The 20072-nt window shown below is 37.2% G+C and overlaps 1 protein-coding gene across 4 annotated transcripts in view; it reads left to right on the top strand.

Moving 5' to 3' along the window:
* LRRC7 (leucine rich repeat containing 7) overlaps nt 1-20072 on the top strand; it is a 426756-nt gene that overhangs the window by 256929 nt on the left and 149755 nt on the right. For all 4 annotated transcript variants that reach the window (XM_031683476.2, XM_031683477.2, XM_072975751.1 and 1 more), the window contains exon 6: nt 15497-15560. In XM_031683476.2, coding sequence (XP_031539336.2) covers nt 15497-15560 — 64 coding nt within the window. The remainder of the gene's footprint in view (nt 1-15496; nt 15561-20072) is intronic.

Raw genomic sequence — 20072 nt, 5'->3', positions numbered from 1 at the left:
ATCTTAGAATGAAGCCTAGTACAAATATTAATAAATATTTGTTAAATGAATGAATAAATGCTTCATAGGATCAACTTACATTGGGGCCACTTTGGTGCTACAGGGTTGGCAAAGGTTTTTAAAAATCCCTTTAGCAGGATCACTTCCTGATTAAAATAGATATCACAAAGGATCTCTGTTAAATGGAAGCGTGGACACCACTGCACATGCCATGGAGCATGACTGAACATATCCTGGAAATCTTAACTCCAGATATTTCTGAACATGCCAGTATCGTGTGAGTTTTTATTCTGGAAGCAACTTTATTCTGGCAGAGGGGAGCCAAAAGAGAGGTTTAATATGACATCATCTGACTTGCATTTTAAAAAGATTTATGTGGTTTCTGTGTGGAGAGTGTATTATAGAGAACACAGTGGAAGACATAGTAACCAGTTAATGAAGAAGTAATCCATGGGAGAAACAAAGCTTTGAACTAGAACTATGAGGGTGACTATGGAGATGAGAAGAAATAGATTTCAGAGAGAGTAGAATCCAAAGACTCAGTGAATAATAGTCATGAGTTTCTGATTCAGGTGGGATCAGCACGTAGACAGGAAATAGAGGAGATCCACGGAGATGATTAATTTTGCTTTCAATATGATAAATTGAAAGTTCATGTGGTGAATTCAAAGAAGCTGTTCAGTAAACAATAAGAAATTTAGGCCTGGATCTTAGAAGAGCATCTGTGACTAGAAAGTTATATTTCCCAGTCATTAAATCCTCAAAGTCACATGAGGAGATCATGTAGACTATTGTTCTAGCATCAGCAAGATCTTAACTAGTCACACAACGACCCCCTCTGTATGATCTAAGCAGAAAGAGACTTTACTGATATGACATCGAATAACTGAAAGAACTGACTGTAAGACAGCAAGTAAAACTTAGAAAAAAGGGAAAGTCAATTTAAAAAAAGAATAGTGTGGTGTAAGACCATTATTGCCACCACTGAATGCTGAAAGCCACAGTTTGCACCGGCATCCTGCCAGCACTGGGTACTGACCACTGTTACTGCAGCATCACTTGAAATCTTCGTTACTGTCACCACTGCTGCTGCTGTGCTGAAGCCACAATGAATTCTCCCCAGATAGCTTCTGCAGACAGAAGGGAGGATGTGTGTGACTTGCACAGCCAGCTCCCGTGCCCAATTCACTGACGCCAGAGAGGCTTGAAAACCAGGCATCTGGCTTCTAAAAGGCATGTTGATCCCCAGCAGGCAGAAACTACCACATATACTTACTCACCAAATAAGGTTTATTAATTGCCACAGAAAGAGAGAACCATGGAGTGATTACCGCAATAAGCTTAGTGAGCACCCATCATCTCATTTAGGTGCCATAGAAATAAAAAGTTACAAAAGAAAAGAAAAGAAAAGAAAAGAAAAGAAAAGAAAAGAAAAGAAAAGAAAAGAAAAGAAAAGAAAAGAAAAAGAAAGAGAGAAAGAAAGAAAGAAAGAAAGAAAGAAAGAAAGGAAGGAAGGAAGGAAGGAAGGAAGGAAGGAAGGAAAGAAAGAAAGAAAGAAAGAAAGAAAGAAAGAAAGAAAGAAAGAAAGAAAGAAAGAAAGAAAGAAAGAAAGAAAGAAAAAGAAATGTGTTGCTTTAAGATGAGAACTCTTAGGATTTCCTCTCAACAACTTCCAGATACATCATACAACAGTGTTCCCTGTAGTCATCATGTTGTACATTATGTTCCTTATAGAGAATTTTAAATATTATTTTCTATTGTTCAGCTTCACATGAGAGACTTCATACTGATTGCGTGCAAACCAAAAGCTTTGGTATTTTTTTTTAATTTTTGATCTATAAAAATTATGACCCTTTTTGATAATACAATATTCTTTCAGGAGGCAAAATCATAACAAATATTTTCCCTAGCAATTCTTCCTCATAAAAATGCAATTATTCTCACGTGTATTATTTTTTAAGTCTGAGGAGTCCTCTGAGATATATTTAAAAGGGCTAAATTTAGTCTCATGACCTCCAAAGCTAAGTCTACCAGAGAATGGCTCCCAGTAGAGCTCATTTAGGACATTATAAATGGCTGTAGATTATAATAAGTATAGGAATTTTGCAGGCAATAAAACCAGAAAGATAAGTTGGTGTCAAATTATAAATTTCCTTAAATGCAACACTGAGGAACTTGGACCTTTTCCTGAAATAATTTGATTTCTGAACCCAGAAATGACATGACCAAACTATTTGGGGGATTACTGTGATGATAGTGATAAATATGGGTTGGAGGAACTGAAAGTGGAGGCAGGAAGACTAGCAAAGAGGCCAAGAAGAAGGGCTAAACCAAGAAGTAAGTAAACCAACAAGTGAGAGGAGCAAAGGGACCCTTCACCTCTTAAGCCCTGATTCCAACATTATCCGACAAGGAGCCTTCCCTGAATCAGGCAGAGAGGATGAAAAGAGAACATATACATTCAAGATGTAGAATAGAAGTAAGATAAACAGATGCTTGTAATTGACTAATCTGGAGAGTGATAGAGGAAAAACAGTTTAGAATGGCTTCCAAGTTTTTATTTCAGGCCATAGGGAGAGTAGTGGTAACATTCATCAAAACAGGAAATGGAGAAGAGGCAAGTTCTTCCTACGATTCTTTATTGGGATAATCATTCCTTCCTTTCCTTACAGGGAAAATGGGCTCCATCTTTTTTATTTTGGCACTGATGGTTCTCCATCCCCAAAACCTGTGAGCCCTGCTCATAGTGTGAAGGTCCACTATGACTTTGGGAACATGGTTTACTGTAACCTGACAGGGGAATAATTCTCTGAACCAGTCTTCTCCAAATCAATTACTCTTGAGAAAGAACTTTCTGTCTCTTCTTTGGGCATTAATGTTGAGGAAACAAAGAACTCCTCTGAGTCCCTTCATGTCGCGGAGAATTCTATTCAGAAAATACTTTGCTATTTTTAGAACAAGTCACATAATTTAATACATAGGTGAATGGTGATGCTCATGTCATTTTCCTCGCTTGGAATTCCCTTTCTGCCTTCTCCATCGGGTGAACACTTAAGCCCTAATTTTAGTATTATCTGATATGAAGCCATCTCTGGGTCAAGTCCATGAATTATAGGTTCTCACAGCATTCTGACATCCTCTAGGTAGCATGAATCCCAGGCATAATGAATTAGCACATTAATTTCTTTCTTTACTGACGTATAGTTGATTTACAATGTTGTGTTAGTTTCTGGTGTACAGCAAAGTGATCCAGTTTTATAGGCATATATGTGTGTGTATATATGTATTCTTTTTCATGTTCTTTCCCATTATGGTTTATTATAGGATATTAAATATACTTCTCTGTGCCATATAGTAGGACCTTGTTGTTTATCTATTTTATATATAGTAGTTTGTATCTGCTAATCCCAAGATCCTAATTTATCCTTTCCCACACCCTCTCTCCTTTGGTAACCATAAGTTTGTTTTCTATGTCTGTGAGTCTGTTTCTGTTTCTTAAATAAGTTCATTTGTGTTGTATTTTAGATTCCACGTATAAGTTATATCATTTGACATTTGTATTTCTCTGTCTGACTTACTTTGCTTAGTGTGATAATCTCTTGGTCCATTCATATTGCTACCAGTGGCATTATTTCTTTCTTTTTTATGCCTGAGTAGTATTCAGTTGTGTATGTGTATCTTTAAATTAACATATTAATTTCATAATCACTTAAATTTCTGAATTTTCTGACAGAATATAAGCTCCATCAGGGCAAGGAGTATGTTTGTTTTGTTAATCTTTGAATTGCTGTCACACACATAATAAAAACTTCATATTATTCATTAATCATAAGCTTTTATGTCCACTTCACTAGGTTGTGAGGTACCTGAAGGCAGTGACCACATCGTAGTCCCAGCCCTTAGCCTAGCATCTAATACGTACTCAACTGATGTTGTTACATTAATGAAAGAATTATTTGGGAATGAATTTGAAAGGCTTAATTGACAAGGAATTTGTAAAGTGAACTATCTATCAGGGTAGTACAAAAGTAAGGAGTTTAGATAATCAATTTGCTATTTTGTCTACAATGATCATAGTGATATGGAGAATCAGACCTTTCTTCCTCTTTGGGCAATTAGCTAAGTATTTTGTAACGCTGACAAAAAGTTAATCTTTCCTCAGTAAAATTCAGGTTCAGAAATATAATTTGTTGACAACATGTTGCAAAGCAGTGGTTGAATTTATGACTTTTTTAATGCAAGATGGACTTTATGTAAATATAATTACCCATAAGAAATATTGCACTTAGACTTCAGTGTCTTTTACAGTTCTTTGATTGAAATGAATTTCCATTACGAGGCACATTTCACAATGGTCTCATCTAGAGTAGATTTCTTACCCATTGTTATTTCTATTGTATAGTTCATTATTTCTGATCGCTACCCTATTATATTTTATTTCACAACCTCTAAGTACTGATGGTTATAATCATATTTTAACATGACAATCTTTATGCCAAGTCATATCCATGAGGGAAAAATTTGTCCTGGTTGAGGCCAATCAAAAAGTTATCCTAAGTGAAATTTGTTCTCAAATTGCTATTTTAAATGAACATATGCAGCTGAAAGCACATATCATTCCAATTATTAAATAAAAATCTAATTTTATTTCTATGTATTGATAGACACTATGAAAAAATATACCAGTGATGTAGGTTTTCAAATAGTAAGAAAGAATATCTAGTAATAAACACATAGATGTATTTATTTATTTACTGGAAAATATCTAGTTCAGCCTGAGGCAAATATTATTTTAAGAAGAAACTGAACTTAGGGACAAAGATTTGTGGGCTAATCTTTGAAGATACAGCAAATACAAAAGAGAAGAGGAATGCAGACTTGAAAAATAATAACATCTTTACCTGATATCTGAAACTGTAAGTAAAAAAGAGGGACATGGAAAACAGTTCTCATGCTTCTCCCCCTCTTTTAAATCAAGGAGAAAAATCTTTCTCAGAGTCTCTCCCCAAATCTCTTCTCCTCCTCTTCCTGTTCCAGTGACCAGAACTGAGTCATATGATCATGTGCTAGCTGCCTGGTGACTCTCTGGCATTTCTGGTCTCTGATGCAGGGCAGATACCCCTGCAAGGAAGGGAAATGAGAGTTGCCAGGGAAACCAGCCATGGCTACCTTGGCAAATGATCTTCAAAGGCCTTGATCTGCTAAAGTTCAAATTCTCTTAGTCACAGGGTTATGTCCATATTATACATCAGTCAGAGTATCAACAATCGAAGGCCAAATCTACATAAAAGTACATGAATTAATATTTAGAAAGCCCAGCATGATGAGTAACATTTTTTCCAATGAATAATAGAAAGAAATAATGAGCTGAAACATGGTCCTGTGCGCGAGCGCGCGCGCGTGTGTGTGTGTGAAGGAGACAGAGAGAGAGAGAAAAGAGTCTCTTAGAAAAGGTATTTCCTGTTGTTCCCTGCTCAGTTGCCTATAAGGGTTTTAAAGTAGCTTAACTTAACCTGAGTATTTTTTCAGTAGCATTCAGAGTCTCCTCATGAGCATATAGTGTAGATTGCACTGAAAATGAGCATCTTCATAGCTGATTTTGTTTCCCATAACCTTTTTTGTTTGTTTGTTTTGCTGTTTTTGCTGGAGGAGGTAACTAGGTTTGCTTGTTTAATTTATTTTAATGAAGGCACTGGGGCACTGGGGATTGAACCCAGGACCTCATGCCTGCTAAGCACATGGGCTACCACTGAGCTGTACCTGCCCCCCTTCCCATAATCTTTTGACTGGACAGCTTCAGTGCAAGCTGGGAGCATCAGTTCCTACAGTGTGGCCATCCACAGAGATAACTGTCAGTGCCTGCTTATATGGCACCACTCCCCCGCAAAGAGTTCAGAAAGTCTTACAAGTAACGGTTCTATCTTTGCTGAATTGTCGTAAGTTATGAATGTAGCATAATTTTTGGCCAGTGAGAAAATTGATGTCCAGAGTGAATGAATGGTTGGTTCTCGTCATAAACCCAAGAAGACTAGAGAAAGAAGGATGAAATTCAGGCTTCTCCTCAATCTAATTGCACATTTCATTAAAAGGAGTTTAATGTGCAGAATTTGTCTTATAGCTGATCGCTGTTCTCAAGTTTCCACTTTATACTTTAATCTATTTCATTGGAGAAGTATACCTTCCTATATAAATGAGAGGTATTCTTGAGAGCTTTGTTGTGAGTTTATTCATACAGAATCTTTTTGTCACATGATGCATTAAATCAGAGATGAGTAATTATAGCACAGAAAATTTTTCCAATAGGACATCATAAAATCAGCTTAAACTTTTAAATGTTGAGTATTTAAAAGGCAAAATATATCTCAAGGAAATACTCAAAGTATGAGACAACTTGATGTCAATTATATATTTTAAATGTTTATTCTACTGATTTAAATACTGCAAGGAGAAACATCTTAAGATGCATTCACAAACTGGGCTGAAAAATTAAGTCTCCCCAATATTCTCTGACAAAATAATAAGTGTTTAGTTTGGTTACATCTCTTTCTGGAAGATCCAGGAAGTTAGCTTGGCTTTTTGTTGTTGTTCTTAGGGGAAAGTTTAATTGAAATTGAAATAATGAAACATCAATATTGTGGCTGTGACATTAGTTTAAGATATAGTAATTAATCAGGGGAGAATTTTTATAGAAAATATTTGATTACAGAAATTTTATCTGTCATTGGACACTAGATTTTTTAATTTTTTCCTGGTAGATAAAAGTAATAAGGTTATGTTTTTTCAAAATGAAATACACCAGTAGTTGCATTTTTAAAGAATGTCAGTTTCTGAATTTTCTTGTCTTTTTTACCTGTGCTGTAAGGAATAATTTATTTCAAACTTTACAATACAAGGTTTATTTAAAGAAAGATTTTGAACAAGGGAAGAAAATGATAATGTAGTAAAATCGGCAGGTCCAAAGTGTAAAATGCAAATGTCCATTTAACATAGGACACAGATTAAGTACAAAGATGCTGTATTCTTTCCCTAAGTTCCAGTAAGAGAACAGCATCGGACAGTAGCAACTGATGGGAGTTTTCCTCTCCTTGTGACATGAATAGTCACTAATTAGAGATGGTTTGAGAACATTTGAAAGACAACTTAAAAGCTGGAAATGCAGAAGCCCATGCCAAAAATTTGTAGAATTCTGTGAGCGTCAGCAAACGCAAGTTACTGCACTGGGAATTTATGGAGAAACAACAGTCCTGCCAACTTTATGTGGCTTCAGAAGTAATTGTGCACTTAAATAGAAAAATCCTCTGAATCTGATAAAAAGAAAATCACAGATTATATAATTTTATCAAAGTGACAGATGCACCAAGATATTGCATTATTTCTCGTCATTGCTCCAACTGGAATCTTTTTCCAGATTTGCAACTGGATAAATGCTATAAAGTAATAGCATGCTAGTAAAGACTTAATTTTCATAAATACAACCAAACAATATTATGAACAAATGTTCCTATAGCCTCCAGCCCAGACTCTACAGATGCATTTCCTCAGTTTCCTAATCTGTGAAACGGGAATGATTCCTGCCTCCCAGGATCGCTGAGGGGAGTCCATGAGGCCAGGGAATGACAAGCACCATTCAGAGTCAGTGGCTAACAAAATCCCCTTCACCACGCCCCTCCCCCCCCCACCCACGGTGCTCTCTCTGACTCTTCTGAGGCATCTATGCTCTTCTGCCCCCATTTGGCAGAAGAGATAATTGTCACTCCTTTGGGTGTCCAACATCTAACCCTCTTTGGAAATCCTCCACCTTATGATGCTGAGCTCTCCTCTCACACTATAAATGGAGTAGAGGATGCTTTCTTGGTGCTGCTATGGTGCAAGCATGTGACCTGGGCTCTGCACATCCCGAGTACCTTCCTCGGACATTGACTCAGAATCCAGTGAGGCAAAGTGGACAAAACAGTGCATCACCCAAAATTTCACCCATTGGGAGGGTTCATGCCATCTCTCAGGACCACCCTGAAGTGTGTATGATCATGAAAGGGGTGAGAAGTGAGGTGGCAGAAACCGACCTCTGTCTCTCTCACCCTCCCAGCTCCTAGGAAGGCCTCCTGTTGGCAAAACCCACCCCCAAAGTCTATGCAGTGGCGAACCGGGCAGGGCACTGGACAGGACTCAGTCTCCCAGGCACAAAGCAGGGCACAGAGAAGCTGGTGGCGAGGAAAACGAGGTGGGGTCATGTGCTCGTGGTCCAGTGTATCATGGTTAATTACCATGTTATTTGTCTTTTTTTTGTTTTTATTAAGGAATAATTGATATACAGCTTTATGTTAGTTTCCGGTATGTAATATAGTGATTCATGCCCAATAAATTCTATCTAACAGGAAAAAAAGAACAGATGTCCCTAGATTCTAATAATACATACCCTAAGAAATGAGAATATCAAATAGTATATAAATATAAATAGTTATTTAGTGGCAGTTATCTAATAATAAATATTTTCAATCTTTAATTTATCTGTCATATCTGTATTCAAGTGTTTGAAACTTAAATATTCTTTGGGGTCAAGCTTGTATCATAAAGCATTAAACCATAAATAATGGAGCTATCTAGATGTAAGATTTTTAAGGACTGATGTAGAATAGGGGTTGGAAAACTATTGCTTATGGTCCAAATCTGGTGGCCCTGTTTTCATAAATAAAGCTTTATTAGAATTCAGCCATTTCCACTGGTTAGCGTATCATCTGTGGCTACTTTTGCACTATAGTGGCAGAATTGAGTATTTGGAACAGAGACCATACGGCTTACAGAGCATGAAATACTTCTTGTCTAGCCTTTTATAAAAAAAAAAGTTTGCTGACCCCTGGCATAGACTACAGTGAGCTAGAGAGCATATACTTCTCATTAAAAGATTAATCTTTAAACAATGGTCAAGCCAAACAATTAAGGCCAGATTTAGATGACTGGCCACTGCTAGGAAAAGACATGATCCTGTGACAGCCCTGTCACTAGTTTTCTGTGTGACCTTGAGCAAGTCACCAACTCTCCTCTAGTAAGAAGTGAGCATTTCTCTTTAGTGAGGTTGAAGTGCATAAGACCAAATGGCAAAACCCAACATGGTCTTTTAAGGAGAATGTGAAAGTCAAACCAGGGAACCATGCCCAAACCATTCATAAATGCAAGCAGAGCCTTAAGTGAATATTGGGAGCTGAGATGCAGAGCCTGACAGGTCAGAGTTTCAAACAGATAAATGAGGTTGATTTGAAAAAATGTAAATCCTGTACTCATGACAGGGTACTTAAATACACCTTGGCCTGTGTTTTCATGTCCATAATTTCATGGGCTGCACTGGACAAGAATTCATTCTCATCATCTTCAAAAAATTAAAGTGTTCTTCTGGTCTAAGAAATGTCCTATAGGAAAGAAAAGAAAAATGTTTTTGATTATATAAGCAGGAAATACTCTAAACTAATTTAATCTGTTAGATAATCACAATGAAGATTGTATATTTTATAAAAAGTCCTGCCAATCGGAAACGTATTTAACATTTCGAGCAAGCTTTGCCAGAATGTACTAGTCATCTGAATTTTTGTTTAAATCATGCAATACTTACATAAGCCTCAGGAAAACTTCAAGAAACTGGCCTCAATAGTCTCTTAAAATATTTCCAACTCTGAAATTCTTCCCTAAGTATTTTAATACCTACCACTTAAAGAGCACCTACCATATGTCAGGCACTATTTATGTGCTTTACCTGTATTAACGATTCTAATCATCAAAATAATCCTATGATGTAAGGATTCTTATTATTGCTACCATATTACAAATGAAAAAACTGAGGTGCAAAGATGTTCTTTAACTTGTTTAAAGTCAAAGAGCTAGTAAGTAGTAGAATGGGGATTTAGACCAGGTTATCTGCATCCAGAGTCTGTGCCCTTAACTACACTCCATTCATAGCTTTGGTGCTATATTTCAGATATCCAAAGACATGAAAAACTCACCTAAGTATTTCATCTGGTATCTCTTTTATTAATTGGGTTTTTTTTAAACCTGTTATTGGAAATGTCAGGGAGTCAACTTAACACGAGATGTAGGTATCCTGGGACTGAGGAACCCCAGCCTTGTCTGCCTTTATCATTACATGTAGTTCACAGTAAGTAAGCTAATGTATATTCATTATAATAGTCATTAAAACAGGCCTATCAGGATATCTCCTTGGCAACTGTTAATTAATTATAGCTGCCTCCTTGGCAACTGCTAATTAACTATAGATGCCTGATAAAAATTGAGTGGTTTGTCTTTGTAAATATTCTAGAATTCAAACTTCTCACTTGGTAAAGAATCATTCACTTATGCACATATGAATATTTTCATTAACAAACACTGATTGAGAAGTTGTTTGCAAGATTGACAAGTTACTTGCTCTCATGGAGCTTCAGTCTAGCAGAGGGGAAATAATTAGCAAGCCAACAGAGTATTTTAATTTTCAGTTTTAAATTTTTAATAAAATAAGATAAGCAAATAAAAATACTAAATTAATATGAAATTAAATATTTTCAGTGGTGAAGGGTTAAGAAGAGAATGAAACACGGTAATATATAAAGTGAAGATGGGAAGGAGATTTAATTTGGGGTAAAGGGACAATGAGGAGGTAACAGATGAGCTAAGTTGAAGAGGAGCCAACTATGAGAAGTTTTATGAGAAAAATAGTACAGGTAGGAGACACAGCAATGATAAAAGTAACAGTCAGAAATTTTATACAGTTCTACAATTTCTACATTGGTAATATGAACATAGGTTGGCAGACATCAGTTAACACAACCAGTTTCATTAGGACTTATTCCTTCAGATAACTAGGTGAACTTTACAATTGAGTCTAAGAGTCAGCAAGATGTCTGGTTCAGACAGATGATGATCAAAGTGTCAGCATAACTGATGGAGAAGATGCCCAAACTGTGAGCACGTCCTGATATTTTCTCCCTGACCTGTGGTGGAGATCATGTCTTCAAGGCCAGCCGTTTGTAAGGGGGAGGTCACACCGGTTGGATTCCTGAGTAGAGACAGAGAGAGAGGCCCCAGACCCACATGTGCTTACTGTGAGGACAAAGGAGTGGAGTCAGATGAGCACATCCCTCAAGCAGGCTGACTTGAATTGCATAAGGACAGGCCACTTAAGAACCCACCTAGTAGAGTAAGAGGTAAGCAAATAGAGGCGAGATGCTCACCCTCCTACTAACCGGCAAAGACAGGAGACAAAAGTATCCTCTAGCACGGTGGATCTCAGCTAGGCAATTTTGCCCCCTAACGCCCTCCGAGGGTACGTTTGCCAATGTCTAGAGATGTTTTGGTTGTGAGGACTGCAGAGGGTGCTACTGCTACAGGTAGGGAGAGGCCTTGGTTTCTGCTAAACATCCTGCAGTCCACAAGATAGCTGCATCCCAAATGTCCTCTCATCCAGCCACGAGGGAAGGACAGCGGGAATTCCTGCAAAAAACCCCAATGGGGCTTTTTAGAGTTTTTCACTTTGGACCAAAATCATTTCCATCATTTGCGGGTACCTGTTAGTACTGTGGACTTAAGCTACAGTCTCAGGACGACCTCAGCCTCCGATGTACTCCGTTAGTATTTTCATTGTTTCTTTTCACATGTGCAAATATGCATGACTCACATAGCAAGGTTGTCCAACTCCTAGCTCAAATGCCATTTCTTCTTAAAGTTTTCCATAATGTGACAGCAGGAACTGTCAGATTTTCCTTCTTCTGATCTCCTATAGCAATCTGTACATACTTTTATTATCACCCTGTGAAGTAATTATTCATTTAAAGATCTTTCCAATTTAGGAAATAAGTCCTTCTGAAAGCAGACTGTGTTAAGATGTGCTAAACATCCTACAATGCACACAGTAGGTATAAAGATAAGCATTAATCAGTCCAAAATGTCAGTAGTGCCAAGGCTGAGAAAGCCTGCATCCCAGAAATCTTTGCAACTCCAATGCTCACGTGGTAGCTGCCGCAAGAAACACAGAGTGAATGAATGAACGCTCACCGAGAACACTACTGACCCCAAAATACCGTGAGTTCTATTTGATTTTTCTGACTAAGTCTTACTTGTTTGTATCCTGATGAAATTAAAACCCTATTATATACATTCATCTAAAAGGAACATTTTTTGGACAATTTGAGAGGATGATTATAGTTTAGCAACTAGCACACAAACAAGAAAAGCAATATGCTGCCTTACAGACTGTCTAAAATCTTGTAGGTAAAGATAGTCACTTTGAAAGGTGTAAAATGTAAAAAATAGTACAGAATAACAAATTCAAAAAAGCAGAAATAAGGATGTAAAATTTTAAAGATATGTAAGAAATCATGTTGGAAAGGCAACTTTAAAAATTGAAATAAGAATGTAATGACGGACTGAAACTTTAGTGACAGTAATGAATGAAAACCAGAATCAAAAAAAATAAAATGAGATAAAATTAAATTAGAAGATATTTTAAGGACCAGAACTTAAATAAGCTTCAGGAAATAGTTTAGAAAAACCTCATGGGAAAGCCATTTTTTTGTTAGCTGTGCAAGTAAAAGGAAAAATGTTGCCAATTCAAAAGAATGGCAAAGAATGGCAGAAAGCTATGTTATAAAATCTATAAAATGTAGTTTAAATATAAAATATAGTTTTTAGATACGAATTTATGACCCAAAGATTTCAAAAGCGGTAGCCTAGGACTGGGATGAGTGAAGAAAAAGGCTTAGCGGTGACATAGAGGATACTTACCCTCACATAAAAGGAATTAAACTTAAACGGCCCAGGTAGAAACAGAAGGAATAAAAGTTTCTTTGTTGCATTGTCTCGGTCAGCCTACCTCTAGAGCAGTGTTTAATTCTGAGTGCCATTTGGCCCTCAGAGATAGGAAATGTTTCAGCTTCTGTGGTTAATGCAGTCTCTGTCTTACTGCTCAGATCTGCCTTTGCAGTGCAAAACAGCCATAGGTAACACGCTAACAAATGGGCATGACCGTGTTCCAGTAACGCTTTATCTGCAAAGACAAGGGTGCCAGATTTGGACCTGATCCTGTTTGGAAGAGAAGCATTGATAAAGATGATCAGGGTGTTTAGAGGTCCAGAAACTTTGAAACAAGAGATGATTTAAGAAGTCAACCAGTATTTAGCCTAGAAAGAAAGGTAATCCCATACCAATAAAATCTGCTTTCAGACACTCAAGTACAAGATATTATTCACATCTTCATTTAATAAAGATAATTTTGTCTTGCTCCTCAACCACTATGGCTAGATAAATATATATTCTCGGGTTTAGGTGATACGCTCCTTGAAGATAAGTGAGAACTGCAGAGTTCATAGATTTCAGGAAATTGTGGAAAGGCTTCTAGTCTTCAGCTCCTGGTGGTTCTCACTAGAATATTTTTTGCCTAAATGCTGCATGATCAAGTCAAATGCAGGTGGCTGTGCTACACTTGTGGTCATTTTTCACTCATCTGCCATGCTTGGTCACTTGATCCTTCACCTTGTTTCTCAAAGCTTTGGTGGTCATTGCTCATTGGATATGTGGTCTTAGAACAAAGTTTGACAGAATCTGCTACTTCTCAATATTCCTAGGTTCAGAAGGAAATCTAATTCTCTCTTCATGGGACCCAGCCACTACCTCCCGTTTTCCTAGAAGCTAAACCTATTCAGTGGTATAGGTTTAGCAAGAGACGAGGCAGATATTCTTACAATGATGGCCAATGTTTCACGACCATCTTTGGACTGCGAGTGGTCCCAACCAGACCCTTCTTGGCATCTTAAAACATTTACTGAGATCAGAGTGGGGAAAGGAAATACACACACACACATACACACACACACACACACTTATATATATATATGAAAAGAACTAACAATTTAAGAAAGTTAGTTGTGAATGCCAAATAGATCATGGAAAAGAGGTATATGAGTTTAAAAAGAGAAATAGTTTTCCAGTGGAATAGACAAGAAACATTTGTTACCATTTCCTTACTTCCTCTCTCCCTCACTCCAGCCACAATGGTCACATAGAATGTGTCAAACAAGGAGTGTGTCCCTGCTTTAGAGTCTAGGCACTAGCAGGCTCCTTCATTTTCCTTAAGCCTCAGCTCAGCGTTCTTCTCGGTGAGACCTTATCTGACCACCCTATTAAAAATTGCAATCTTGTGACAAGAATTCTTCCTGTCTTCCTCCTCTGCTTATGTTTTCTTCGCAGCACATATTGCTTCTAGTGTATTATTTTATTTTACTTGATTGTTTTATTTATTGTAATTATCCTTACCACTGGCATGTAAAGTCCTTTTGAGCAGGAATTTTTGTTTCTTTTATTCAGTGCTATTCCCCAGACCCCAGAAGATTGTCTAGCACATAATAATGGCACATAATAATCTTTCAATAACAGTTGCTGGGTGAAGAAGGAGTACAAACATTTTTTGCACTTCTGAGCACCTGACAGAGTCGAGATTACAGTAGCATTTCATTTGCTGCTCATAAAAGCCTTGTGAGATAATTACTACATAAATTTTAAAGGTGAAGGAACTACAGTTTTTAAGATTTGAATCAACAGTGCCTCCAGAATTACTGTATAGTCAGGGCTTGAAGATAGCATTTTGGCTAGTAGGGAGATAAAAACTTGAAACTCAGAAAAATGCTGTCTTTTCTTACATTGCATGCTATACTTGAGAATGGTTTGATAGATGCTGAATGCACATAGGATGTGCTTAGGTACCTCTAACCTTTGGCACCAGCTCTTGCCCAAGGTTTACAATTGTTCAGAGTTGTAGCACCATTTAAGCCAATATGTTTAAGAGACTGTGAGTACAAAGTTAAGGGTAGGGGATTAAGAGGTACAAACTACTATGCATAAAATAAATAAACTCCAAGGATATATATAGTTCAACACAGAGAATGTAGTCAATATTTTATAATAACTGTAAGTGGAATATAACCTTTAAAAATTGTGAACACTATGCTGTACACTTGAAACTTATATTGTAAATCAACTACACCTCAATAAAAAAGAAAAAACAAGTTTACTTATAGCGGAAGTTCATTTAAAGAAGTGGAAAATGACAAGATTGATGATGAAATTGTGGCCATATTGTGGGATTTTAGAATGCTTTACTAAGAATTGGGCTCATTCATTGATTCCTAAACCTGTGGATTCTTAAAAATATGGATGTTGGAGCCCCAACCTATACCTCCTACTGATACAGCTATTTAACAAGCTTCTCAGATTATGTTAAGCAGCCAGGCCTATACTCCAACCGTAGAGTGGCATTTGGAAACACGGTAAGCTACTAAAGGTTTCCAGGCAACAGTTTGCATATTTATTACTATACAAATGCAATTTACTTCTCTCTGAAAATACCCCTTTTTCTGTGTAATATCTACCCAGGTAAATCTGATGGGGGGATGGGTAGGATTTTTTTGGAACAATGTATCATGCACTGCCTCACAATAGTATTTTTCTCTATCTGTTATAGGTCAATGCACAAACTGGGCCAGTTGGAAAGACTTGACCTAGGCAATAATGAATTCAGTGAGCTGGTAAGCGAATACATTTTCTTAACTTGATAAATATACTCCCAGGAAATGATTTCTTTCATAACCCCACTATCTTTGTAACCCCAGGTATTAAATCATCAAGTGCACGTTTGCATTTGTTAATTATAAAAACATAACATAATGAAATATGGAATTAAAGTGATTGGTTAACCATATAGTAAACTATAGGGAACTGGATAATATTAGGATTCACTAGGGAAAAAAAAAAGTGTAGGGTGGGAGAGAGGAGGAACAGGCAGATGCAAACTGTCAGTTTTGAACACCAGTTTCGTGGCACCATAGTTGGTGTGTTACACCTGTTACCTCAGTTAATCCTGATTTGACACGCTGCCTTGTTAACATTATGGAAACAAGCTCAAAGTGGTCACCGACTTACATAGCTTTTCTGTGGCTGAACAAGAATTAAACTGAGACTTGGTTAACTTGAAGTCCATAGCTTGAAGACTTCTGCTTTGAAGGCTGCTTAGTGGTGTACCATGAGAGAAGTGGCCAATGGCCTTTTATCTCCAATTGTACTGAAAATGTCTTTCTAGTGGACACATACTTTGACTTCACTGCCAGCAATACTGGCAGAATTTGGTTCACTCCTTTCAGGCTTAAGTTTTCTTTAAAATGTTCCTGAAGACCAAAATCTCTAATGCAAATTGGAAAGAAAGTACTCTTTACATGCAGACCCAGCCTTTCTTATTCAGAAGTCTTCCACCCGAACATCTTCAAATTTCAAAAATCAATTCATCTAAAATGTATTTTAACTATTTTTTTAAATTAAAACATTTAAATAAATGATCAGCTTTTCTTTCCCAGCTATGTGACCTTGTGCAAATTACTTAACCTCTCTAAACCTCATTTTCCTTTTCTATCCAATGGAAATTATAATGGTTCCTCCATTATAGGGCTTGAAGGAGAATTAAATGAGATAATGAATGTACAGGACCTGGGGAAAAAAGTGATTCTCAGTAAATTCCACTGTGCAGTGGTGATAGGATGTTATTCACTATAACTTGAATGCATGAAAAAAAGTTAACTTGTTTTACCTTTGGATCATAATTAATTTGGTCATTATCCCAGCCTCCATCTATTTATTGAGGGTAAAAACTGACTTGTATTCTTCTATGATTAGACGTTTAATCTAATTTAAGAAGTTACATGGTTGCTTTAGGTTGTGTTCAACCTCCTTGCATAGAAATTCTCTGCATCCTCTTGCCTTCCCCTGCTTGTCTCCTTAAGATGGAATTTAGGTGTGTGCAAAGGAAGCTACCTGTCTTTCTGACATGAGGGAAAGGGACTGCCTGGCCTCAGGCTGATTTGCAGAAGTACTGGCCTCTGGGCTGCAGTCTGCAGTTGAGCCTGAGTCTTGTGTTAAATCTGCAATTCTGAACCCGCAGTCAGTTCTTTGGGCTCAGGCAATACTCCTTCTTGCTGGCAGTGCCATCGCCCAGCTATCACTGCATGTACATGCATGAGTCTCTGCCCTGTCTTCCCTCCAGCACCATGCTTGGCAGTTCATCCCCGGTTTCTGTTGTGAAAGGACCTCACCAGCCATAACCCCAATAGTGGCTCCATAGTCAGTTTCCAGGCTCTGAGACACCACATGGTATGCAGACTGAGAGAGATCCAGTGAAAATAAATCTCAGAACCTACCTCTGTCTGCTCCATGGCACTGCCAAGTTTGCTCTGCCTTGGATGCACCCAACTTTGTTACAGGGCAGCTGGCAAGGTGGCCTCAATGTGGTTAGTCAGGCAAGAGGGCCCAGTACATAGCTTAATGCACCTCTGGTGTTTTTAAAGGAGATATTTATTAGCATAGGTAGAGAGATAAGTAAAAGTGGTGAATAATAGTGGCAAAATGGCAAAATTAGTTTATACTGGTAGTTTTTAAATTAGTTAAGATGTTACTATCTGCCCCTGATTCCATAAAGAAATGTAGCTTGGCCTTGTAGCTGAAGAAACATGGACAATGGATTCAGACAATTCCATCTATCTCATAGGCTTTTTGGGAGAATTCCATGCAAGAGAATCTATAATAAACACTTAACATATGTTTCAAATGAATTTCAGTTCGTCAAGTATATCATTTTGCAAGACTTTTATACAGATACTTTGTGAATCAGTATTTTACTATCAATATTTGGATCGATAAAGACGAATAGTGTATTTTTTAAAAAATAAGCTTAGTAAAAGTAAATTTTGAATACATGTATTTTAACTTATGCTTTATGATGTCTAAGAAATCATCATCTGAACAGAAACATTTTTTTACATTTGAGCTCCCAATATTTCATGCTGGTCACAAAATAAGTCTCTTAATTTTTTTTTTTTTTGTGCATTTGTACTGGGGCCCTGTATTTACTTAGTTATTTGGTGGGGTGGATGGAGAGAGTATAATTCTGGGACTTCACATTTCTAATGTTATTTATTTTTAATCAAACATGTGGCTTTTATTAGTCATATGTGTGGAACTAGCCATTGTTTCTCTGACAATAACAACTTTAACATGAAAATAAAAGAATTTGCTCTGATAAGAGGCCTCTAGAAACAATATCATATGGAGGAAGGGGGATTAAATTCCAATCTCTGGCTAGATATTGACACTTAGGAGATTGCTGTTAGAGGATTCATTTTGTGTGACATGGTAAAGAGACAGATGTGGAGAGATGACAGAGCGCAAAAACAAATGAACAAAAACCTTCAGAATATGAAAGCTTAATGATCAGGACAGAATTTTGCTTGCTACAGAAGCAATGTACACAACCCAAATAAGGTTTAAAGCAGAAATATCTACTTATGAATGCTTTTGTTACAATAAAAAGTTCTAAACAAAAGGAATTAGCTTATGTTTCTAACAGCAGTAAACACCGGAAGATATTGGGCAAAGTTATGGGAACATAATAGATTGTTAAAGCTTTTTAAAAATAGTTTTTCTTTCATGGCTTTTTTATTAATATAAAATTAATAAATGTTTATTTTAAAAGTTTTAGAAAGTTAAAAGAGGTATAAAAATGATACTAAAAGTAATTTGTGATCCCTTATACAATCATTATTAATGTTTTTGATATATTCTTTCTCCCCTTCCCCATTTTCTTTTTATGAGATCAGATGAGATTATTTGGGTCCTGGTCAGTGATGGGACAATATTAGGTTGATGCGTGGAATTGGATAACATCACACCAGTTGATATGTGGTTTTAGTACTAAGGTAGTAAAATGAACAATGAAGAAAGTAACCTATGAATGTATAGAAATCATATTTTGTTAAAAATCCTCTGCGTACTCTAGGTAGTACAGCCTTCCAAATGTCACAGAATAACTGAGAATGTCCCAATGTCATGGAATGGTCAGGGACACTCTAACAGGTTCAGTGATTCTCGTGGGGCCCATCAGATGTATAGTAGGAACGTATTTGAGGTATGTATAGATTTTTCCAGTGAACTAGGGATCCCTGTTGGTCCTTATTTGGTGGAGGAAATAATGGAGCCCCCAAAGCAAATCACCATGAGCATGAGCATGAGCATGAGCAAGAAGGTTAGTTGGAAATGGAGCATATTGAGTAGCAGAGCCCAGAGGAGACAGGGTGATCCACCACCGGTGTGAGGCCATGGCTGACCATCCCCTTGGTCTAGCTCCAGCTCCCGGCTCCCTCCATCAAGGACCGGGGCTTAGAGGAAGACGTCTCTTAGAGCCCCTAACAACTCTGCTCTGGGAACCTTCATCAGAAGAGCCAGTCATAAGAAAGCTTTTCTGCAAGCCAGAAAGAGGAAATTGCTCAGCTCAGAGGAGGCTAACAGAAGCCTGGGAAGTGGTCTGTTATGTAGCTAACAGTTTAGGAATTAAAAGGAGGCAGGCAGCAGCATGGGCAACAACCCACTGACAACAGAGTGACAATGGACAGAGGGAGAGGAACACAGTGATTACAGTGGTCATTGGAGCAGCATCTCCTGCTATGTGCAAGATTCCCTTGGCTCTGCTCACCCCTCACTCACCTCACAAAGGGACTCCTAAAAGGAATAATTAGGGAAGAGGATCCCAGAAAAGTTCCAATTTCCTGATCTACTGTTCAAGCAGGAAGGAGAGCAGAGAAATAAGATTTGAAATTTTACTGTAGCTATGACGTAATACATACTGAGTATATGTGTCTTTATAGAGGTATTTCTATTTACCATATTGGAATTACAGCATGCATTCTATTTTTGTATTAATGCATGATAATCCAGTTTAAATAATTAGATTTTTTACAGATATTATTAAGTCATAAACTTTCTTTGCAGCTGAATTAAGAAGGCTGTCAAATAGTAGCCACAAAATAGTGAAATAAAGTTCGAATTTAAGAGAAAATAATAAAATTAAAGAGACTTGAAATTTTATTAAATCAAATTTTATACATGTATAATAATATATGTAATATGTTTAAGTTACAAAGCATAATTAAATGTATCCCTGTGAACCTACCACCACATTCTTAAGAACCAGAACATCACCAGTCCTGTACGGCCTTATT

The sequence above is a fragment of the Vicugna pacos genome, chromosome 13 (genome assembly GCF_048564905.1).
Source record: "Vicugna pacos chromosome 13, VicPac4, whole genome shotgun sequence".
Lineage (NCBI taxonomy): Eukaryota > Metazoa > Chordata > Mammalia > Artiodactyla > Camelidae > Vicugna > Vicugna pacos.
Note: the sequence above shows the minus strand (reverse complement) of the source record. Positions and strands in the feature narration are given on the sequence as shown.